The 18,359-nt window shown below is 39.8% G+C and overlaps 1 protein-coding gene across 1 annotated transcript; it reads left to right on the top strand.

The window, feature by feature from the left end:
* The first annotated feature begins 9,735 nt into the window (after positions 1-9,735).
* On the top strand, positions 9,736-17,542 carry LOC148225309 (serpin B10-like). The gene is made up of 8 exons (XM_088170126.1): positions 9,736-10,029; positions 11,077-11,254; positions 12,232-12,345; positions 13,936-14,070; positions 14,442-14,559; positions 14,924-15,066; positions 15,627-15,782; positions 16,618-17,542. Exons 2-8 carry the CDS (start codon positions 11,087-11,089, stop codon positions 17,020-17,022), a joined length of 1,239 nt encoding a protein of 412 aa, XP_088026252.1. The 5' UTR covers positions 9,736-10,029; positions 11,077-11,086; the 3' UTR covers positions 17,023-17,542.
* The last annotated feature ends 817 nt before the right edge of the window (positions 17,543-18,359 follow it).

Raw genomic sequence — 18,359 nt, 5'->3', positions numbered from 1 at the left:
AGAGAGGAAAGCTGAAAGAGCTTCTGTTCCTCACAGCAAGACCCAAAGTGCTGCAGTATCAAGGGTAAAAAGAAACACAAACTTTCTCTTTTATCCATATTTTCTAAAACCAGAAGGCTTTATTTAATTAAAAAAAAAAAAAAATTGACCCAAAGAAAGCATGAGCATTAACAGAAATGTTCTTGGTGCAATTTAACAATAATAATGCGGAATCATCACACTGAAAAACACATCCCTTTTTTTTTGTTTCTCTATGGACACATTTTTGTGGTGACTCCTCTGGAAAAAGTCACTCAAAATTTCCTAGATTAAACTACTACCAACCATACCTACTCTGACAAAGCAATTGATTTTTATTTCTACCCCTGATACTGTAAGGCTCTTCCTCACTTTCTAAAGATGCATTATAGGAATCTTATAATTGATATTTCTTCTTAAGCCTTTTTGGATCAATCATGGCAGGTATGGATCAAGTATGGCAGGTTGCTATTGAAATTTTCTCCATGTATCCTATCCCTGTATATAATGGGTCTTGAGGATGTACACTTTTGTTCCTTTAATAGTAATAAAAACTTATTTAAGCAAATGCTTTTCATTTGGAGTATTTTAAACGTATCTGTGACAGGGTAGTCCTGGTTATGTGTGCAAATCTGGGGCTTTGCATGGATGGCAAGTAGAACACGAGTCAGCAGTGCCCTGGCAGCCAGGAGGGCCAAAAGCTGGGGTGTCCTGGGGGGCATCAGGTACAGCATGGCCAGCTGGGCAAGGGAGGGGATTGTCCTGCTCTGCTCTGAGGCAGCCTCACCGCGAGTGCTGGGTGCTGCAATACAAGAACATCACACTCAGAGTGTGTGCAGAGGAGGGGGACCAAAAAGGTGAAAGCTCTCGAGGGCAAAACTTACAAGGAGTGTCTGAGGTCACTTGGCTTTTTCAGCTTAGAGAAGGCTGAGGGGTGACCTCTTCTAAGCCTACAGCTTCCTCACTGGGGGCAGGGGAGGGGGAGGTGCTGCTCTCCTCTGTGTGGTGACCAGCAAGGGCATGAGGAAATAGAATGAGGCTATATCAGGATTGGACATGAGGAAAAATTTCTTCATCTAGAGGGTTGATCACTAGAGCAGGATTTTCCAATGAGGTGGTCATGGTGCCATGCCTGTTAGAATTCAAGGAGCATCAGGACAATGCTATTAGTCATATGGTTCATTTATAAATAGTTCTGTGAGGAGCAGGGAGTTGGACTCAATGATCCTTATGAGTGCCTTCAAACTTTCTATGTTTCTGCGATTTTTCTGTCTGTGTTGATTCATTGATTTCAGAGAGGTGAGGAAGAAGTCTCTCAACTCTGGGCTATGATAGAATATTGAGACCAATTTTCTGCTGGGAAGGGACTTGTGTGACCCATACTCCCTCATAATGCCCCTCAAACTAGTCAGATACAACAATTCCTGCACAAAACATGATTCACCCAGTTTCTCTGAAATAGCAGTTGATAAGCAGTCTGGAAGGCAGCTGGATATGTGCACAATTTACGTGTCACTGTGACACAGCATTACCTCAGAGAACACAGGGGAATAGGAAACAGGAAGGAGTTTTTTACTTATCTTTGTGGTGTGTTTACAAAGCTTTATGGGCTTTTATTCAGAAGCTAAAGAGAATAATCATGCTAGGAAATGGGATGTCTATGGTGAGTTATATAGTTTTTCTCTGGAATTAATCTCTTTGTCACTGAAGCAAGAAAGGAAACAGAACTGTGAGGAACTGGCACAAAGAAGCACCAGGAAAGTGAAACCAGATTTCTGGGGGCATGCAGTTACTGCAAGAAGGTTGCTCTTACCTGATTCCAGTATGCACAGCACAGCACCATAGTGCTGAGAGGACTTTTTTCAGTTCCACCACACAATATTTGCCTGTTCTACTTATTTTGGCTTCCCTTGCTCCATCCTCCAAAATAACACATACTTTGGCACGACCTATGGGACATGACTTGCTGGTAGCAAACATGATCTTGCAAAAGAACAAAGATAACATGACACCACCTTCACTGGTATGTAAATAGCTCAAATATATTCCTTCACTTTCTTTTATCTTAGCTGATTGCTGATGAAGAGATAACCAATGGTAATCTTTATAGCAAGAGAGCTAACAGTGTTTTTACTATGGTGTTAAATTTTCTTTTGATCTGGTCATGGAAATAGGGCACTTAAATTCCTAAGGACACTTAAATTTCGGGCGATTTCTTCTAAAACTGCAGTATTTCCAGCCTGATTTAGTTTTTATCAATTAAAGCATACTGCTTCACAAACAGAAGACACAAAGAAGTACATCTGCTCCTGTATCTAGATCTAGACAGATATTTTCAGTGCTACCTCCTGATTTCTGTTGACTTCAGCTGCCAGCACAATAACAAGCAGTCATATTCTTGTCTTCAGTAGTCACTTCCTTAAAAGAAAAAAAACCCCATGTGTTTTCAGTCCTGTTTTCAGAAACCATTTTGGAATTCGGCAAATCATGCCTCCAATTAAGGAATGGATGCTGGAGTCCTCAGATCCCAGATAGAGAAATATTTGTTTGAATGCTAAAAGTTTCAATAGCTTTCCACATTTGAGGTAGCATATTTTGTAATAACAGGCACCCAAAGTACAGGTCCCTAGAGGAACGAGCCTGGATCTAGCACCAAGCTATGTGCCAGATATCAGACCTCCACCACCCAGCATGGAACAAATTCTCTCCTTTGTGCCAACAAATGAGGCTACAGCTTCTTACCACCATCCTCAAAGAAGTCAGCAGAATGTCATACAGACTTCAGCTTCCTGCTATGTCATGAAGTACAGATGGATTATGCTCTTGTTTGCCCACAGAACCTCTTTCAGCACAAGTATAGAAGAAGTCTCATACAGCTTTAGGATCTGTCATTAGAGGCTTTTATTGCTCTACCACCACACCCCACATATATTTATAATTTCAAGCATGCAAAGAGACAAAATTAATTCAAAGGATTAGTAAATTTTGCTGATACAAGACCACACTTGCTTTCTTGTGGTCTTACAATGGGAAGATAATTCCACAGAGATGACAGAATTTGACCCTGAGGTCTCACTGTTTATTCCAGTACTAACTGTTCTAACACATAAAAATGCAAGTAATATTGCTTGGTTGAACAAAGTCAGTTATTTGCAAAAATTGGTCTCCTGAAGTTCACAGAGTTAGAGAGTAACTTGTGTTGGAATGGGCAGCTGACATCTGGTCTTAACTTCAGAAACACATCAGAGCCCTTCCCAGCTAAAAACTGCATATCTTTAAATTTGGAGAATCCACAATGTTAGGACTAATTTAATTTTAAACATAAATCCAAATATTGCTAATGTAGAAGTACTGTAGACTAGCCAGCCTTTATCCCACCAAATGAGAATTGGCCCCATATGTGAACGAGCGCCACCAGTTCCTTCATTTTGATTTTCCCATGTCCAGTCCACAAAGCTCTCACTGTTTTCCCTTACTTTTAAACCTCTTGGAGCCAATGCAGAATACCTCTGAAAATCCCAAGGAGTGTTTAGTCAACCATATGAACAGGAAATTCCTAGGATGGTTAACAAAATCATAGCTTCATGCTACGCATTTTTAGTCCAGAAGCATAATTTATACTTTATCTACATTTTATTATATGAGAATATCACTGGGGTATTTTTTGCACCTGGACTCTATTTCCTCACTACTACAGTATTGAACATCACAATAAAAAGAATTTAATACCATATAGTCCAGCTGTCTTGTGAACGGAACAAACAGTCTCAAATTGCATTCTACTCCCAGACCATAAAAAGTACGAAACTAATTTTGTGCTCTTATTTAACTCATTCATCACTTTCCTACCTTTTCTAAAGGCTAGCAATAGCACCCCACAGCAGACAAACAGTGAATTTCTATTAGTGGCACCTTCAGAGAACAAGAGGTTCCTAGAGGGGAACAAATCCTTACAAGGAAGGCTGACTTCTTAGTCACACAGGTAAAATTCCAGTTTAGTGGCTCTGATAAGAAGCCAGTAAGAAGTGGGAGAATAGCGAAGTACCAGATGTGTTGTTGTAAGGAACGGAATTACAGATCAAAGAGGGGAGAGGAGGAATCACTGAACTTCACAGGGCTATGTACAGGAGCCGTTCCTCTTTTGTCTTCCCTCTTTTCTCTTTCATTCTGCCTCATTTCCCTTGGATGTGGTTTATTAACTGTCTGTCCCCGAGGTGCTGACTATCCCCACCCTTACCATGCCCTCCTTTTTCCTTCTTACCCTTCAGCAATCTCTACATCTGTGGGCAGTGAGGGAAGAGGGCAGGGCTGGAGTCAAGGCTTGATTTTAAAAAGAGAAATGTCAGGGAAAGGAAGAAAGTGGGAGGACAGTTTACCCTTCCTACTGCCTGGAGGGACCATCTGCTATGAAATTATGCTGTGTTAGCTACAGAGGCCAAGCTGCATCTCAGCTGCATCTGCAGGAGGTGAGGGAGAGCCCTTGCCTCCAGCCACAAGCAGACAACCATTGCTCTACTTTTCCTGACATATCTTCTGGTAACTTTCTTTAGCCTGATGTTGCCTCTGTTCCACTGAATTCAAATCAGTCTTGACCTTTGGTGTTGGTCTATGTTCCCAGACAAGGAATTAGCAACCATAGAAGCAAGGGATATTAAAAAAGATAGAGGATATTAAGGAAAATAAAGCCAAAGGTCTAGAAAAGGAAAGAAGATACACCAAGAAGAAAGAAAAATCTAAAGCAGATGAAAGGGACTACTGCACTAGTTTTAAACTACACAGAGAGAATTTTACTTTTGGCTTTCAAAGAACAAAAACAGCCACAGATATCAGTACAAAAGATAATAGAGCCATGAAGATCTCCTTACAGCTGAATCAAAACAGTTTGGAAATGCTTTGGTAAAGAGCAGATGATCATCAGGATAGCATAAAAGAAGGTCCTTGGTGCAATACCTTGCAAGTTCACACTTTTGCCACTCTCACAAAAGCTTGAGGAACAAAGTGAAAACCTTCCATCTTAGTTTATCTGAGAGCAGAAATTAACATGAGATCATCTTGTATTACTTTTATCAGGTCATTAATTTCTCCTTGGTTGTGAAAAGCTTCCTAATTTGAGCCATGCAAAGGATGTCAGGTCTCAAGAGATTTAGATCCTTCGTGCAACAGACAGGGAATGTGAGAGATGGAAAGATGCAATAGCAAAGGCATTGATGAGACATGTTCAAGGGATGCTTATGACACTACAGCTTAGCCAAAGGGGAAATTCCACTCCAAGTCCTCATTTTTGGGGTTTCCCTCTTCCAGGACAAAGCATTACTGCTGCTGTATGTGCACTTAACCAGGTAGTTCAGATCAGTTCCAAGGTTAGCTTAAAAAGCATGAAACTATGAAGGGACAGCAAGTGCCAAGCAGATCGGTGAATACCAAAGATTTTCAGTACACCTCCTCAAGTGAATATTGGGAAAATTATCCTGATGAAACTCCTGAAAACACCAACTGCCTTGGGAAACTCCTGGTCATTCCATCAAGCAAGAATATGAAAACCATATGAAAAACAGAGCAAATTTCTAAATGGTTTCCTAAAAAACAGTCTTTCCTCTATATCCTGCTCTGCCACATCAGCACAAGGCTCCTGTTTAGGATTGGCACTTATTTAGAAATGTGTGTTTAAGATACACTAACTTAATATTCACATCCTTCACTACAGCACTGGAAGGGGAAGATGGGATCAGCTTTCTGATTCAGTAGTTGTGCAGCTGACATACAGTTTCACCCTTTGAGAGATTTCTTTGGAAAAATGACAAGTTTCAGCCAAAGTGCATACAAGCCACACATACATTATTACTCATAATGCAGAACTGTGTATCATGTCTGAGAAATTCAGGCCACTCTTCGTATTTTTGATGTCATCTGTGACCTGCAATACTTTTAAAATGCTCACCACCTGAGTCATTCAAAGACAAACTGCACCCTTGCACATGTGGAAACAGCATGCATATTCATTCACAGATAAACTGTCCCTTTTCAGATACACAGATCAGTCCTTTACCAGAAGTATTGCACTTCTTACCAGAGCAGATTTTCTCAGGACAAACACTGCCTTCATTAATTACCGTGCCTAAACTAAAGCATGTAGAAGTAATACTAAAGTAAGAAGAATTCTGCTGCGACTGTCAAACTTTACCACACCTTTGCTTCTGCAGGTGTGGAACAAAATGCCTCAATAATATTTATACAGGAACCTCACCACACCCTTTGGGAACTCATAAGGTTTTACATAGTGTTACAGTATGTCAGCAAGGATTGCTTGGCAAGGGAAGGCTTGCAAATTTACTTGTAGGAGGTGCACAGCAGATCACTATCTACTCTGTTTCAAAATAAAGACACGTGTATTATCAACCAAAGTTTTAAAGGGAAAAAGGATACTCAAAGAAAAAATATCTCTTTAACTTAAAAACTATTTGAGATTTCAGGTTGATAAAGACTTATCTCACATAAAATTCCTTTATAGCACAGCTCAAAATCTGTTATAATCAGTCCAGGTGATGCATGTTAGGTTATAGCTCATGCCATGCTCTCAGTTACGCTATGGCAGAGTCATCACTCAGGAAAGAGCCATCCTTGGTACAGAAAATGTTATGTTTCTAGTCATAGAATCATATGTTGAGGTAGAAGAGACCCATGAGGATCATTGAGTCCAACTACTGGCCCTGCACAGGACACCCCAAGAGCCACACAATGTGTCCTGCAAGTGTTGTCCAAATGCTCTTTGAACTCAGACACGGTTGGTGCTGTGACCACTTCCCTGGGGATCCTGTTCCAGTGCCCAACCCCCTCCCAGTGAAGAACATTTTCTTGATATGCAGCCTAAATCTCTCTTGACTCAGCTTCCTGCTGTTTCCTCAAATCCTGCCACTGGTCATAAGAGTGAAGAGATCAGTACCTGCACCTCCACTTCCCCTTGTGAGGATGCTGAAAACCACAATGAGGTCTCCCCTGAGTGTCCTCTTCTCCAGGCTGAACAGAACAAATTACCTCAGCTGCTCCTCATACAGCTTCCTCTCCAGACCCCTCACCATCCTCATGGTCCTCCTTTGGACACTCTCTAATAGCTTAATGTCCTTTTTATATTGTGGTGCCCAAAACTGCACACAGTATTCAAAGGTGAGTCCACACAAATGCAGAGTACAGTGCTTATCTTCTCATTTTCTGTGTCCCTATCCTCCTTATTGTTTTTAAACTTAAATCACACAGAAATTTAAAACAAAAAAAATACATCACATGTACAAACGAGTTAAAATATTATCAGATTTCAAAACTCTTCTCCTCCCCATCCTTCTTGTATCTCCTAAAGTAATTTTAAAGATTTGGGGGTATTTAAAATCCTTTCATGTTTAAAATCTACTGGCCAGCTCCAGCTGTGTCAAAAACTTGACTAGAGTGCTCTGCTGGATCAGAATCAGAAATTCTTCCCTGCCAAGTAAATAAATAGTGCTTGTACTTGTGAAAAATATTTGAGGATGTCAGGAAAACTGAAGAGCTTTCCTTCAAACACCACTTTTTCTTTTGATCTACCTGAAACATAGAACATATTAGTTGTGAATTAAATCAGATTTCTACGAGCTATACAGAGCTGATAGTAAAAATAAGCTACCAATGGGCATGAAAACCAGCCATGGAAAGTTGTATCCTAAAAATACTGTGTGAGAGCAGAAGCTACCACTTGTCTTTGACAGCAAGTCTTTTTCTCAAGACCCTTATAGGGCACTTTATGATGTTCTGTTCAGACATCAAACATATCACCTACTCTTGAATCCAGGCACTAATGAACAGAGCAGCACACTGTGTAGTCAAAATGACGTGTGCAAAGTTACACTGAAACTGGAGGAAAACAAAATACTTTTATATAGCTGGCCAGGGCACTGGTATCCTGCCAGTATTTGCCCTAACAAAATGGAAACATGAATGACTGCAGTGAAAGGGACCACAGGTTGACTTCCCACAGGAAGGACACTATTAACACAAATATAAGTCTCCTAGTGTGCTGCTGTGTTGACTTAGTAAGGAGTGGGAGTACCACTGCTACTGAGTCAGCAGTAGCACCATGCAGTGAGTTGTGTCCTCCAGTGATGCCAATTTAAAAGGGTATTAGAAAACATTATCCCATCACATTGATAAAGCATATTTTGTCTTCTGAGATGAGCATAATTTTAGTTACTCAGTATGTTTTTCTTATTTTTATTTCCTAACTACCAGCCATGCCACTCAAGAGGTGTTCTAAAAAGGTAGCTGTAAAAACTTTTGCAAAAGCACAAACCTCTCATTCAGTCTAACCCAGCATTTCTGTGTAAACAGAACACCTCAGTCACTTCTTGTAAGGCAGCAAGCAGTAGCACTAGTTAGAAAATTAGGCTCACCCCCGCTTTATAACCAGAAAATCCACACAAATTGCTCTAAGGGATGAAATCTTTTCAGAGTATCTATCACTCTTCAACAACAGGGCTAAATTTGCAGATTACTCAAATCACTTATGCTTTGGAAACCATTTAAAGCCAAAGTAAACAGATTACAACTTTCCCAGGCACTATGGGAGCAATTAGTTCTGCAGTGAATACCTCTCCTACGCTATGCTGCTCTCTGGAAAACATAACAGATACATCTAATTACAAATCACACATGCCCCTTTTGCATAGATACCATTTCAAAATACCTGAGGGGCAGGAGAACACCATCCATTTGAAGTAATGTGGCTCCTCACAGGTAGGAAAGCAACTTTAGCAAAGCTCTCAATCCCCAAGTTACATTGATGGAGAAGTTTCACTATTGTCAGGGGATCCTTTGCAGCTATACCCTCCTATGTACCAAATTTGGCAGGTATATCCATGGTTCATGCCTAATTATGAGATCCTTCATGCAAACCCCTGCTCTACAACACAAGTCCATGTTCAATGTATGCTCATAGACAGCAGGTCAGAAGAAACCTCTCCAAAGGCAGTTTATGCTGAGGAAACAGAGCTTGTGAGTGAGTCCTGCTCAGCATTGGGAGGTATCCAATTCTTACTCAAGTTTTCAAGGTGGAGTTATTAACAGTGCAGAGAGAAAATATTAAAGAAAGGGCAAGGTAGGATTTTTAAAGGGTGTTTCAGTTAGGAATCAGAGTAGGGACGGACAGATACCAGAAGGACTACAGAAGAAGGGATGGTATGATTACAAGGAGATATTTTAATAGCCCAGGAAAGATGAAAGAGAGGATTTGACAGAATATTCCTCTCTGGAACTGAAAACAAAGAATAGATCTCTGACGTGCTACATGGGTCAAACAGTTTCCAGACTGGGTGAGGAAATAGAAATGAAGTCTTATCTAAGACCCATGCTAAGTTCAAGTGATGTTGCCCACTGCTAATACAAGCAAGGGCTAGTGCCTGTCTCTTAACCTTCCCCATCTCACAGTTACAGTTTCCGTTGCTGTAAAGCCTTAGAATCCTTCAAGATTAACAAAACCCATTTTTCCAAAACAGAAACCCACCAGGAATGACAAATGCTTCCTCAGAGCAAAGCAGGCAATAGAAAAACTCACATATAAGAAGTCACTTTTTTTTTTTTTCTGTCTGTTTCTCAGAGATAAATTCTGTAAGACAAACCATAAAAGAAGTAGGTCAGTGACTGCTTTTTTTAAACTCTCCAAACCATTAAGGAAAGATTGTTCAAAGTATTGTGGGTTCAAGTTGTTACTAGCCTGTTGCCACAAAAGCATTTATAGAAATACTTATGCAGTCACTTTTGTAAAATTCTTGTATGGTATCATTCTTACCATCACTTCACATCCTTCTCTGAGGTGATTCAGTTCTTCCACAGGGATGTGGCCTGTAGGGCATATTACATTGCAGAGTCATGAGTCATAAGAACCTTTGCAGAACCGGCCAGGCACACTATAAATTCATCTTACCCTTCATGTGAACTGCAGAAGCCTTGGAGACATCCAGAGCAGCAGTGTTTCTCCCTGCACAAAACAAGGTACTGTAATGACTTCTAGATATTATTTATTTCACTAATTCTTGGCTGATGTTGCTTTGTTGACAAATGCATAGGAAAAAAGAACCAGATATCTGAACTAGAAATAATTAATGCTGGGCAAAGTAATTAAGTAAGATTGCACAGGCATAGCCTAGAAGATGAAAGTCTTAAAAATATACAGGAAGAGCAACTTATTGTTCAGAGTTCTAGAATTTCTAGAACTCACTGACTAGCATATATATATATCACAGCACAATAAGAATCATTGTCTTCGTGTTTGTTCTTGTACTCTTTAGTCCTTAGAATGATCAGTTTAGCTCCTGGTTTGCAAGCTACTAGGGTCACAAACTATCTTTTATTCTTAGTCCCTGACTAGAACCCTCAGCTAAACCTGCAAGACAAATGACAAATAGCAGCCTTCATGGTCTGCAGAACATGGAAAGCTTGTATTGCAGAAGAACTGGGATACTAGGATTTGGGCGAGTGCTGTAAGACAGAGTTTCAGGACATTTTTAAAAGTCAGAAAGGTAATTCAAGATGCTTAGCATGCAATAGTTGGGGTAGTGCCTGCTCAAGTATAGGAAGGAGTGTTTTGTCTTGACCTAAAGGAATAGTTTGACTGCTTCTGGTACCAGTGTATTTGTTCACTACAGAGATGAGCATCAAAAGGCTCTTGACCAAACTGAAGCATAAAGTTTGTCATAAGAGACAGTTTCTTGATAGTATCTAGCCCAGGCTTTCCTGGGTAATGCTATCAACTGTCACTCCAAGATATTGTAAAGGGCAGTGCAATAAATTTCCTGGTGAACAATACATGAAACACAGCTAGAGGCTGGCTCATCCCTAAAAATATTAGCTGTTGGCATCAATGAAACAGGACATGCTAAACTTTATGTGACTTTATATAGTTAATGCTCCTCATTCTTGATATAGGCAATTTTAGAAAGCCTTTTAATCACAAAAACGTTCAAACAGTGAAGAGGAACTTCTAAACAAATAGCAATCATAGTGGTTCATTAATAGCATCTTTTCTGTCCTTCTGTGCAGCTTCAGGACAATGGATACACTGAATAAAGCAAACACAAGCTTTGCTCTTGACTTTTTCAAACAGCAGTGTCAGGAAGATGGTGACAAGAATATTTTGTTCGCTCCTTGGAGTATTTCATCTGCCCTGGCTACTGTTTATTTGGGAGCCAAAGGCAACACTGCAGATCAGATGGCAAAGGTGAGTCTGGGCTTCTGGAAGTACCTGTCTGAAAGAGCTGATGTCTTGGAGTAATGTCCTCCACGCCAGAAATTTGCTGCGATGAAACAGAGGAAAGCCATATTATGTGTAGAGTTTTGAGGACTCTCCTCTATAGTTATTTCAAGTTTTATGTTTTGCTAAACATAAATCCACATCTACAAGATTAGACAAAAAACACGTTGAGACTACCTTTCTTTGGGAATGTATTTTATAGGCAAAATTACTAACTAAAATTGCCAAGTCGCACTTTTTCAAAGTTTGTAGTGTCATTGGGGGCAGTGAGAACTTTCCCAATGCACGATTACCAAACACTTAATTCAGGTACCTAGCTCCTATTGTAGGAGGGGAGGCTTGTGAGTTTGCATTTGCTAAGGCAGAAGTTGTCCCACCTGAACTAACTCCTGATTTACAGGACAAAAGAGACCCAGTAGGGTAAAAAAGAAGTGATCTTCTGTTAGGATGAAGGAGAAACAACAACAACAAAAAAAAAAACACAAAAGGCACAGCTCTTCTGAAAACTGTTCCAAGGTTGTTTGCACCCCTTTGTAGCCAGGGTAAAGTGAACAAGCCCAGAGAAAGGGATTTAAGGCACAATTTTCAGGCTTTTTGACACATAACAGAACTCCATTAAGACTTCTCCTTTGGTAGACTCCACCCAGGGGTAATTGGCTCTTTCCAGGTGTTAATTGGTCATCCCAGGTCATAACTCAAAGCAGACAGATTCCTCAAAGGCCAGGTACGTAAGAGTTTTGCCCTGCAGCCCTCAGCTTAGTTTGCACAAGCTATTTTGTACACATGGGCATTGAGACCTAGACAAAGATTTCATATTCAGTGGACACAAGAATAAAATCTGATCTTGACTGTCCTCATTACCAGTCCCACTGATGTCACTGAAAAATTTCACTGAAACAGCAAATTTTCTATTGTTGCATTTATTATTGCTTTTTCCACTACAGGTACTTCACTTTAACAAAGCTGAAGGAGCCAAAAATGTCACCACAACCATAAGAATGCATGTCTACTCCAGAACAGAAGAGAGTCTATCAAATCGACGTGCATGTTTCCAGAAGGTATCTCATCCAAGCTGGTGATCAAACTATGGGCACAACCACATCTTCTCCTGCTTGTACATTCCTTCCACATTTGCATTTGCTTATGTTTGCCTTCCTCAGACTTAGTGTACAAAGTTAATTGGTGCAGCATTGTGTGATACTTTCAACTAATGCAACACTTATTACATGCTTCCCCCTTTTACACAGAATTGCATAATCTAACCTCAAATTTGCACAATTTAACATTTGATGATCAATATATCTTTTGATCTTTTTCCTTTATCTCTGAGGACAGATTTAGTTCTCAAACTATTACTATTCAAAAGCTAGCAGAGTTCTTACCTCAGTGAGCTAATGCCAAGAAAGGAGGTGCTCTTCCAAACATTTGATTGCAGCATTAAGACAAAAAAACCCAGAACATTAACTTTTCCAGGCTACCTATTCTTGATTTGTTCCAGAAATTAATCTCCATTTCAATTGAGAAGTTAATTTACATGTTGGGATTTTCCAAAGTAGACCAGTTGCCTGCAATAAATCTAAGAAAAATGGGAATAATTTTATTCCTGAGATAAGCCTTTGCCATACTTGCCAGCATCTTGTCCCAGCTGGTATGTAATTTAACATAGCAGAATGATACAGAAGAGCAAATTAAATCCCTCTGAGTCAGTAAAGGCTTTTTCCTAGTTGACAATTCAAAGACGGTAATATCAAATTCTTCTCCCTGCTCTTTCCCCGTCATCCTTGTTCTTTAAGGGGGTGAGCTGTTTCCCTTCAGTCTGCCCACAAAACCCCAACTGCCGCTAGTTTTGATGAATGAATCTGTATCCCACAGCCAAATCCCATGGTGGGAAGATTTATTTTAGGGGTTATGTCAACATCTCATTTGCACTGCACGAACAGGAGAGGGATTGTTCCTCACGACTAACACTTGCCCTAATTGTAAGAATTACGGAGTGCTATGGGTTCTAACACTTTGGAGATTTAAGGGTCTGTTCATGCCTCTGATTCTGATATAATGAGACGAATACAGCACAGGTGCAGATTTTTAACTTACAAATTCACAGCTTCTTCCTTGAGCTCATTGGAGACTCTGAACTCACACTCATTTAATCCTGTCACTTCAATATAGAGAATTTACTGCAATTACTGAAACATAAAAAAAAAAACCCCAAAACAGCAAACCACAAAATATTGAGAGATTGAGAAATTTAGGGGCAAACCATCCATGTAACACTACTTTCATAAATTAAGGGAATGATAGAGCCAAATCTCATGCATTGCTTAAGAATTACTCTCTGACATTTATTTTCTGGATATCTAAAAAGTTTCACAATCTCCACTTACAAACCCTTAAATATTTTACATAGTTCAGGCTCTTAACACTTGCATTCCAAGATACCCACAGTATCTATGCCACATCTGCAACTTCTAATACTTTAAAATTATTATTTTAATAGCTGTCCAGTTTACAGCACCTCTTCTGTTGTAATATTCTGTTGTAACAGACCTCCTGAAGGGAAATACTTTACTTGGATCTGCATGAACGAAAAAAATCAGGAGTTTTACACAACAGATGAATAATGTCCTTTTTATTTCTCTTTCTTCAAGACAGAGATTGGCAAATCAGATAATATCCATACTGGATTTAAAGCACTCAGCTTTGAAATCAACCAACCCACTAAAAATTACCAACTTAAAAGTGTCAACCAGTTATATGGAGAAAAATCATTGCCTTTCACTAAGGTAAGACTTATTTAGATTATACAGTGCCATTTAATCTTCATGATCTACCTATGGCAATATAAACCATATACTTTTAAATATTCTCACTACATTTGCAAGTTATGTTATTATCCTTAACATTAATATTTTATATGTTACTTTCCTTAGACTTTGGACACTGAAATTTGAGTTTTTTTGGGATGTGTATCTAATCTCAGAGTGATTTGTAGATGTAGTTAGATGAGAATGTTTAAATTGAGTGTTTCCACTAAAAATACTTTTTCCTTTAAGAAAACACTTTGCTGGTGTCCATGTAATTTTTATTTCTGGCTGTAGTAGTAGTCATATTGGCAGGCAGCCAACTTAAGTCAGGTGTCTCTATTTCACTGCAGGAATACTTATTGTTAGCCAAAAGATATTACAATGCAGAACCACAATCAGTCGACTTTGTGGGAGCAGCAGATGCAATCAGGAGAGAGATCAATTCCAGTGTTGAACAACAGACTGAAAGTAAGTTCCAGCCTCTCCTCTCCAAATCCAAAACGAGTCATTTTGGCTTCTCTGTGCCCAAGGGGCCCATGGCAGGTAAACAATTCACCTTAGAAAGGTAAACCAGACTTTTCCCTAAATTACTCATCTACTGACAAGCTCTTACTAAAATTAGTGTCCTCCACCTCAGTGTGTGAGGAGTATGGCTTATTCTTCTTTGTAAATCAAAATTACCCTAGTAACTACATATTTGTGAATAAACTCAAGCTAGATGGCTGCTGTCAGCATTTACAATTTCCCTGGTTTATATCCCCAGAAACTGTACCAGCACTTAAACTGAAACAGAAACTGCACAGATGTGTGAATGTCCCTCTGTTTTCTCTAGGTAAAATCCAAAATCTGCTGCCTGCAGGATCTGTGGATTCACTCACCAGGCTAGTCCTGATAAATGCACTTTACTTCAAAGGAAACTGGGCAACAAAGTTTGAAGCTGAAGCTACCAGGCAAAGGCCTTTCAGAATAAACATGGTATGGCAATTTCCTACACTGCAGGTGGAAAAACCTGAAAAAGATGGGGGGAGAGGAAGAGGAGGGAGAAATCCTGTCACCCTTTAAATCCATGTGGAGGGATAGTTATTTCATTTAAAGCATTCAGGATATTCAGTATATTTATTTAACACACCTTCAGCACTAAAACTGCACACACATACCAGGCCCTGAGGTACAAGTAAATTGTCAGAAGCTGACTTCAAAAAAACTTCCATTTTCCAAAGGCAGGAAAAAAAACAGAGGTGAACAAAACAGTATGGGTAAGTTCTTTACACTTTCACTTTTAACCACTCAACAAATCATAGTGGCATACAGTTGCCTACAATTGGATGTCATCTGAGACAGCTCAGATAGCATGCCATGCCTCCCAGTGCCTTTCCAGTGATCTGAAGATCCTATGTTCTGTGTCCTACCCATAAATGACGTCTCAGACACATTGGGCAGCTTGTAAATACAATAAACATCCACTGTGCTACTTTAACTCAGTCCTTTTACTGTTCGGAGTACAAATGTAAACTATTCAATTTGATTTGTTGCAGCATACAACTAAACCAGTGCCCATGATGTACCTGAGGGACAAATTTAACTTAAACTACATAGAATCAGTTCAGGCTGATGTTCTTGAGCTTCCATATGTCAATAACGACCTCAGCATGTTTATCCTGCTACCAAGTGACATCTCCGGCTTACAAAAGGTAAAGAAACTGAGAAGATAAATAATGTGAATAAGTAAGTGTCATTATTTACTTATGTTATGCATGTGTGAGGTAAAAGACCAGGCTGCAGTCATGTTTCTATGAAGGAGGGTACTGATCAGGCTCAAAGTAAAGCAAATCCCAAATCTGGTCTAGTACTGTGAGCTTGAAGCTCTTGAAGCTCAGACTAGATATCTTAGTCTTGGAAGCCAGCACATCTGTGGTTGCTACAGTTGATCAGTCCTGGAAACAGGTAACCCAAACCCCGTAAGACTGCCCCTTTTCCAGGCGAACAAAAATGAGGACACAAAACCAGCCCTGCTGAGATCCACTATCCACACCAATTCATATAGATAGGATTTCATTCCCAAGAAAACCCACCAAAAGTTGGGCAGCCTCTGTGTTCCAGGATGTCCAAGAACTAACATGTATTGACACTGCCACCTTCTGTAAAAAGCCTGATTCTGCCTCTGGCAGAAATTTTCATTGTTAAGGTGTTGGGGGAAGGGGGGGGTATGTGGAGAGGGAAGCTCTTTACTGTAATTCTAAAATGTGGGGGAGACAGCACAGGAAACAAACATTCAATCAGACTATTGTAATTCTGCTATATTATCTGACAATTACTGAGAACAGTTCAAATACTGCATTTATATACTATAGAAAAACATTCTCCTTTAGTTAAAAAGGTCTCCAAGATGCTGTTTCCTCACTGTTTTTCTTGTGCTCTTACAACCTCTTTAAAAGTTCTGCATTTAAGCAAAGAGAAGAAATAGCTCTTTGGGCACAGGTTTTTTTGACATTCCTTTATTTTCTAATTTTCTTTTACTAACTGCAGCTAGAAAGAGAATTGACCTTCGAAAACTTGTCTGCATGGACCAACCCAGAACTAATGGAGAAAATGAACATGGAAGTTTATCTGCCCAGGTTCACATTAGAAGAGAAATATGACCTCAAATCTACTTTGAGCAGGATGGGGATACAAGATGCCTTCACAGAAGGTCAAGCTGATTTCACAGCAATGTCCAAGACTGGTGATCTGTTTTTGTCCCAAGTTTTTCACAAGTGTTACCTGGAAGTCAATGAAGAAGGCACAGAGGCAGCAGCTGCCAGTTCGGCAACACTGGCATCACGAAGTCTTGGTGCTACTGTTATCTTTTTGGCAGATCACCCTTTCCTCTTCTTTATCAGGCACAACAAGACCAAGACTATCCTCTTCTTGGGAAGATTTTCTTCCCCCTAGAAACTCGATTACTAAACAGGTTATTGCAACAACAAAAATGAACTAAATACACACCACAAGGAACATCTCAATAACCTGTGCACTTCTTAATTTTCCTGTGCTATTGACAAATCCCTCAATGTTAGAAGAGAGAATTTATAAGAAATAACCTCAAATTTATGACTCTGGCTCATTTTCCTGGCCAAAGAACCCCAAAATGCTGGCACTACACGCTAAGTACCAAACCGCACAAAGAAGAATATTACTTTGTCTTTTCAGCACTTTCTGAACCAGAACTTCGACAATTCAGCACAGACTGAGCTGAGCTCAACCAGTAATTTTAAAGTTTTGATACCTAAGAAGAAAAAAACCTAAGAAGAAAAATCTTCTTGCAGAATGCTTCTGCATCTCAATTGGTTTCAACTCATGCTGATTCCCCAAGGCAGGCTACTCACCCACATTCTTGTTTTTTACCAACTTTGCAGCGTGGCAGAACTGGCTATGAAATAAACCAATAAGGCAAAATTGCCTTTGTTCCTGATACTGGTCCTTCTTTTTTGCTCGAAAAGAGGCTAATATATGTACTTTCTAATTTCTGTCCCACAGCAATTGGAAAATATTTAACAACACTACAGAACTAGGAAAATAAAACACACGTGCCTCACAACCTTCTCCTTTGTAAACTTTCACCCTTTCAACACTATTTCCAGCCTAGCACTGTACTGCTTTGCTCTCATTTTACTTTGCCACTTATTCACTGGTTTGAGACAAGATCAAATGGGAGAATCAAGTCTAATACTAATACAAGTAATACTAATGGCCATAAGTACTTTATGGAAGATGAATGTGAATCTCCCAGGCCATATTTACTCCTGTCACTGCTCTTTCTCCTAAGAGAGTGTCTTGATCAGTCATGCACGTTTGCAGGGAATGCTCCTGACTATCTGAATTCACAACAGAGAACAACAGACCAGGTTTCTTAATAGACTTGCACATCACCACCAGCATCTTACTAAAAACACATGTTCTTGAAACAGGAGTCCTGCTGGCAGTTTCCTGGCAGAGGAGAGACTGCAGACTGTCCCCGAGTCCTTTCTCTTCACTATGAAGTAGTCAGCTGCTCCCAGGGTCCCTTCTGTCTCTGCTTCCCAAATGCAAAGGGACATAGGAAAAGTGTTATGAAGCACATGCTTTATACTATTCCTGTAGACCCCCAAGAGAAATACCTTCTGCCTGTCTCAGTCATGAAACATGACATTAGATCCCTGTGCATTCAGATTCAATTCTGCCATGCCCTCCTTCACCTCATAGAAGAGCAGCATGTCCCCATGGATAAGCCTCGGGAATAAAGACAAAAA

The sequence above is a fragment of the Sturnus vulgaris genome, chromosome 1 (assembly GCF_052056855.1).
Source record: "Sturnus vulgaris isolate bStuVul1 chromosome 1, bStuVul1.hap1, whole genome shotgun sequence".
NCBI classification, from domain to species: Eukaryota; Metazoa; Chordata; class Aves; order Passeriformes; family Sturnidae; genus Sturnus; species Sturnus vulgaris.
Note: the sequence above shows the minus strand (reverse complement) of the source record. Positions and strands in the feature narration are given on the sequence as shown.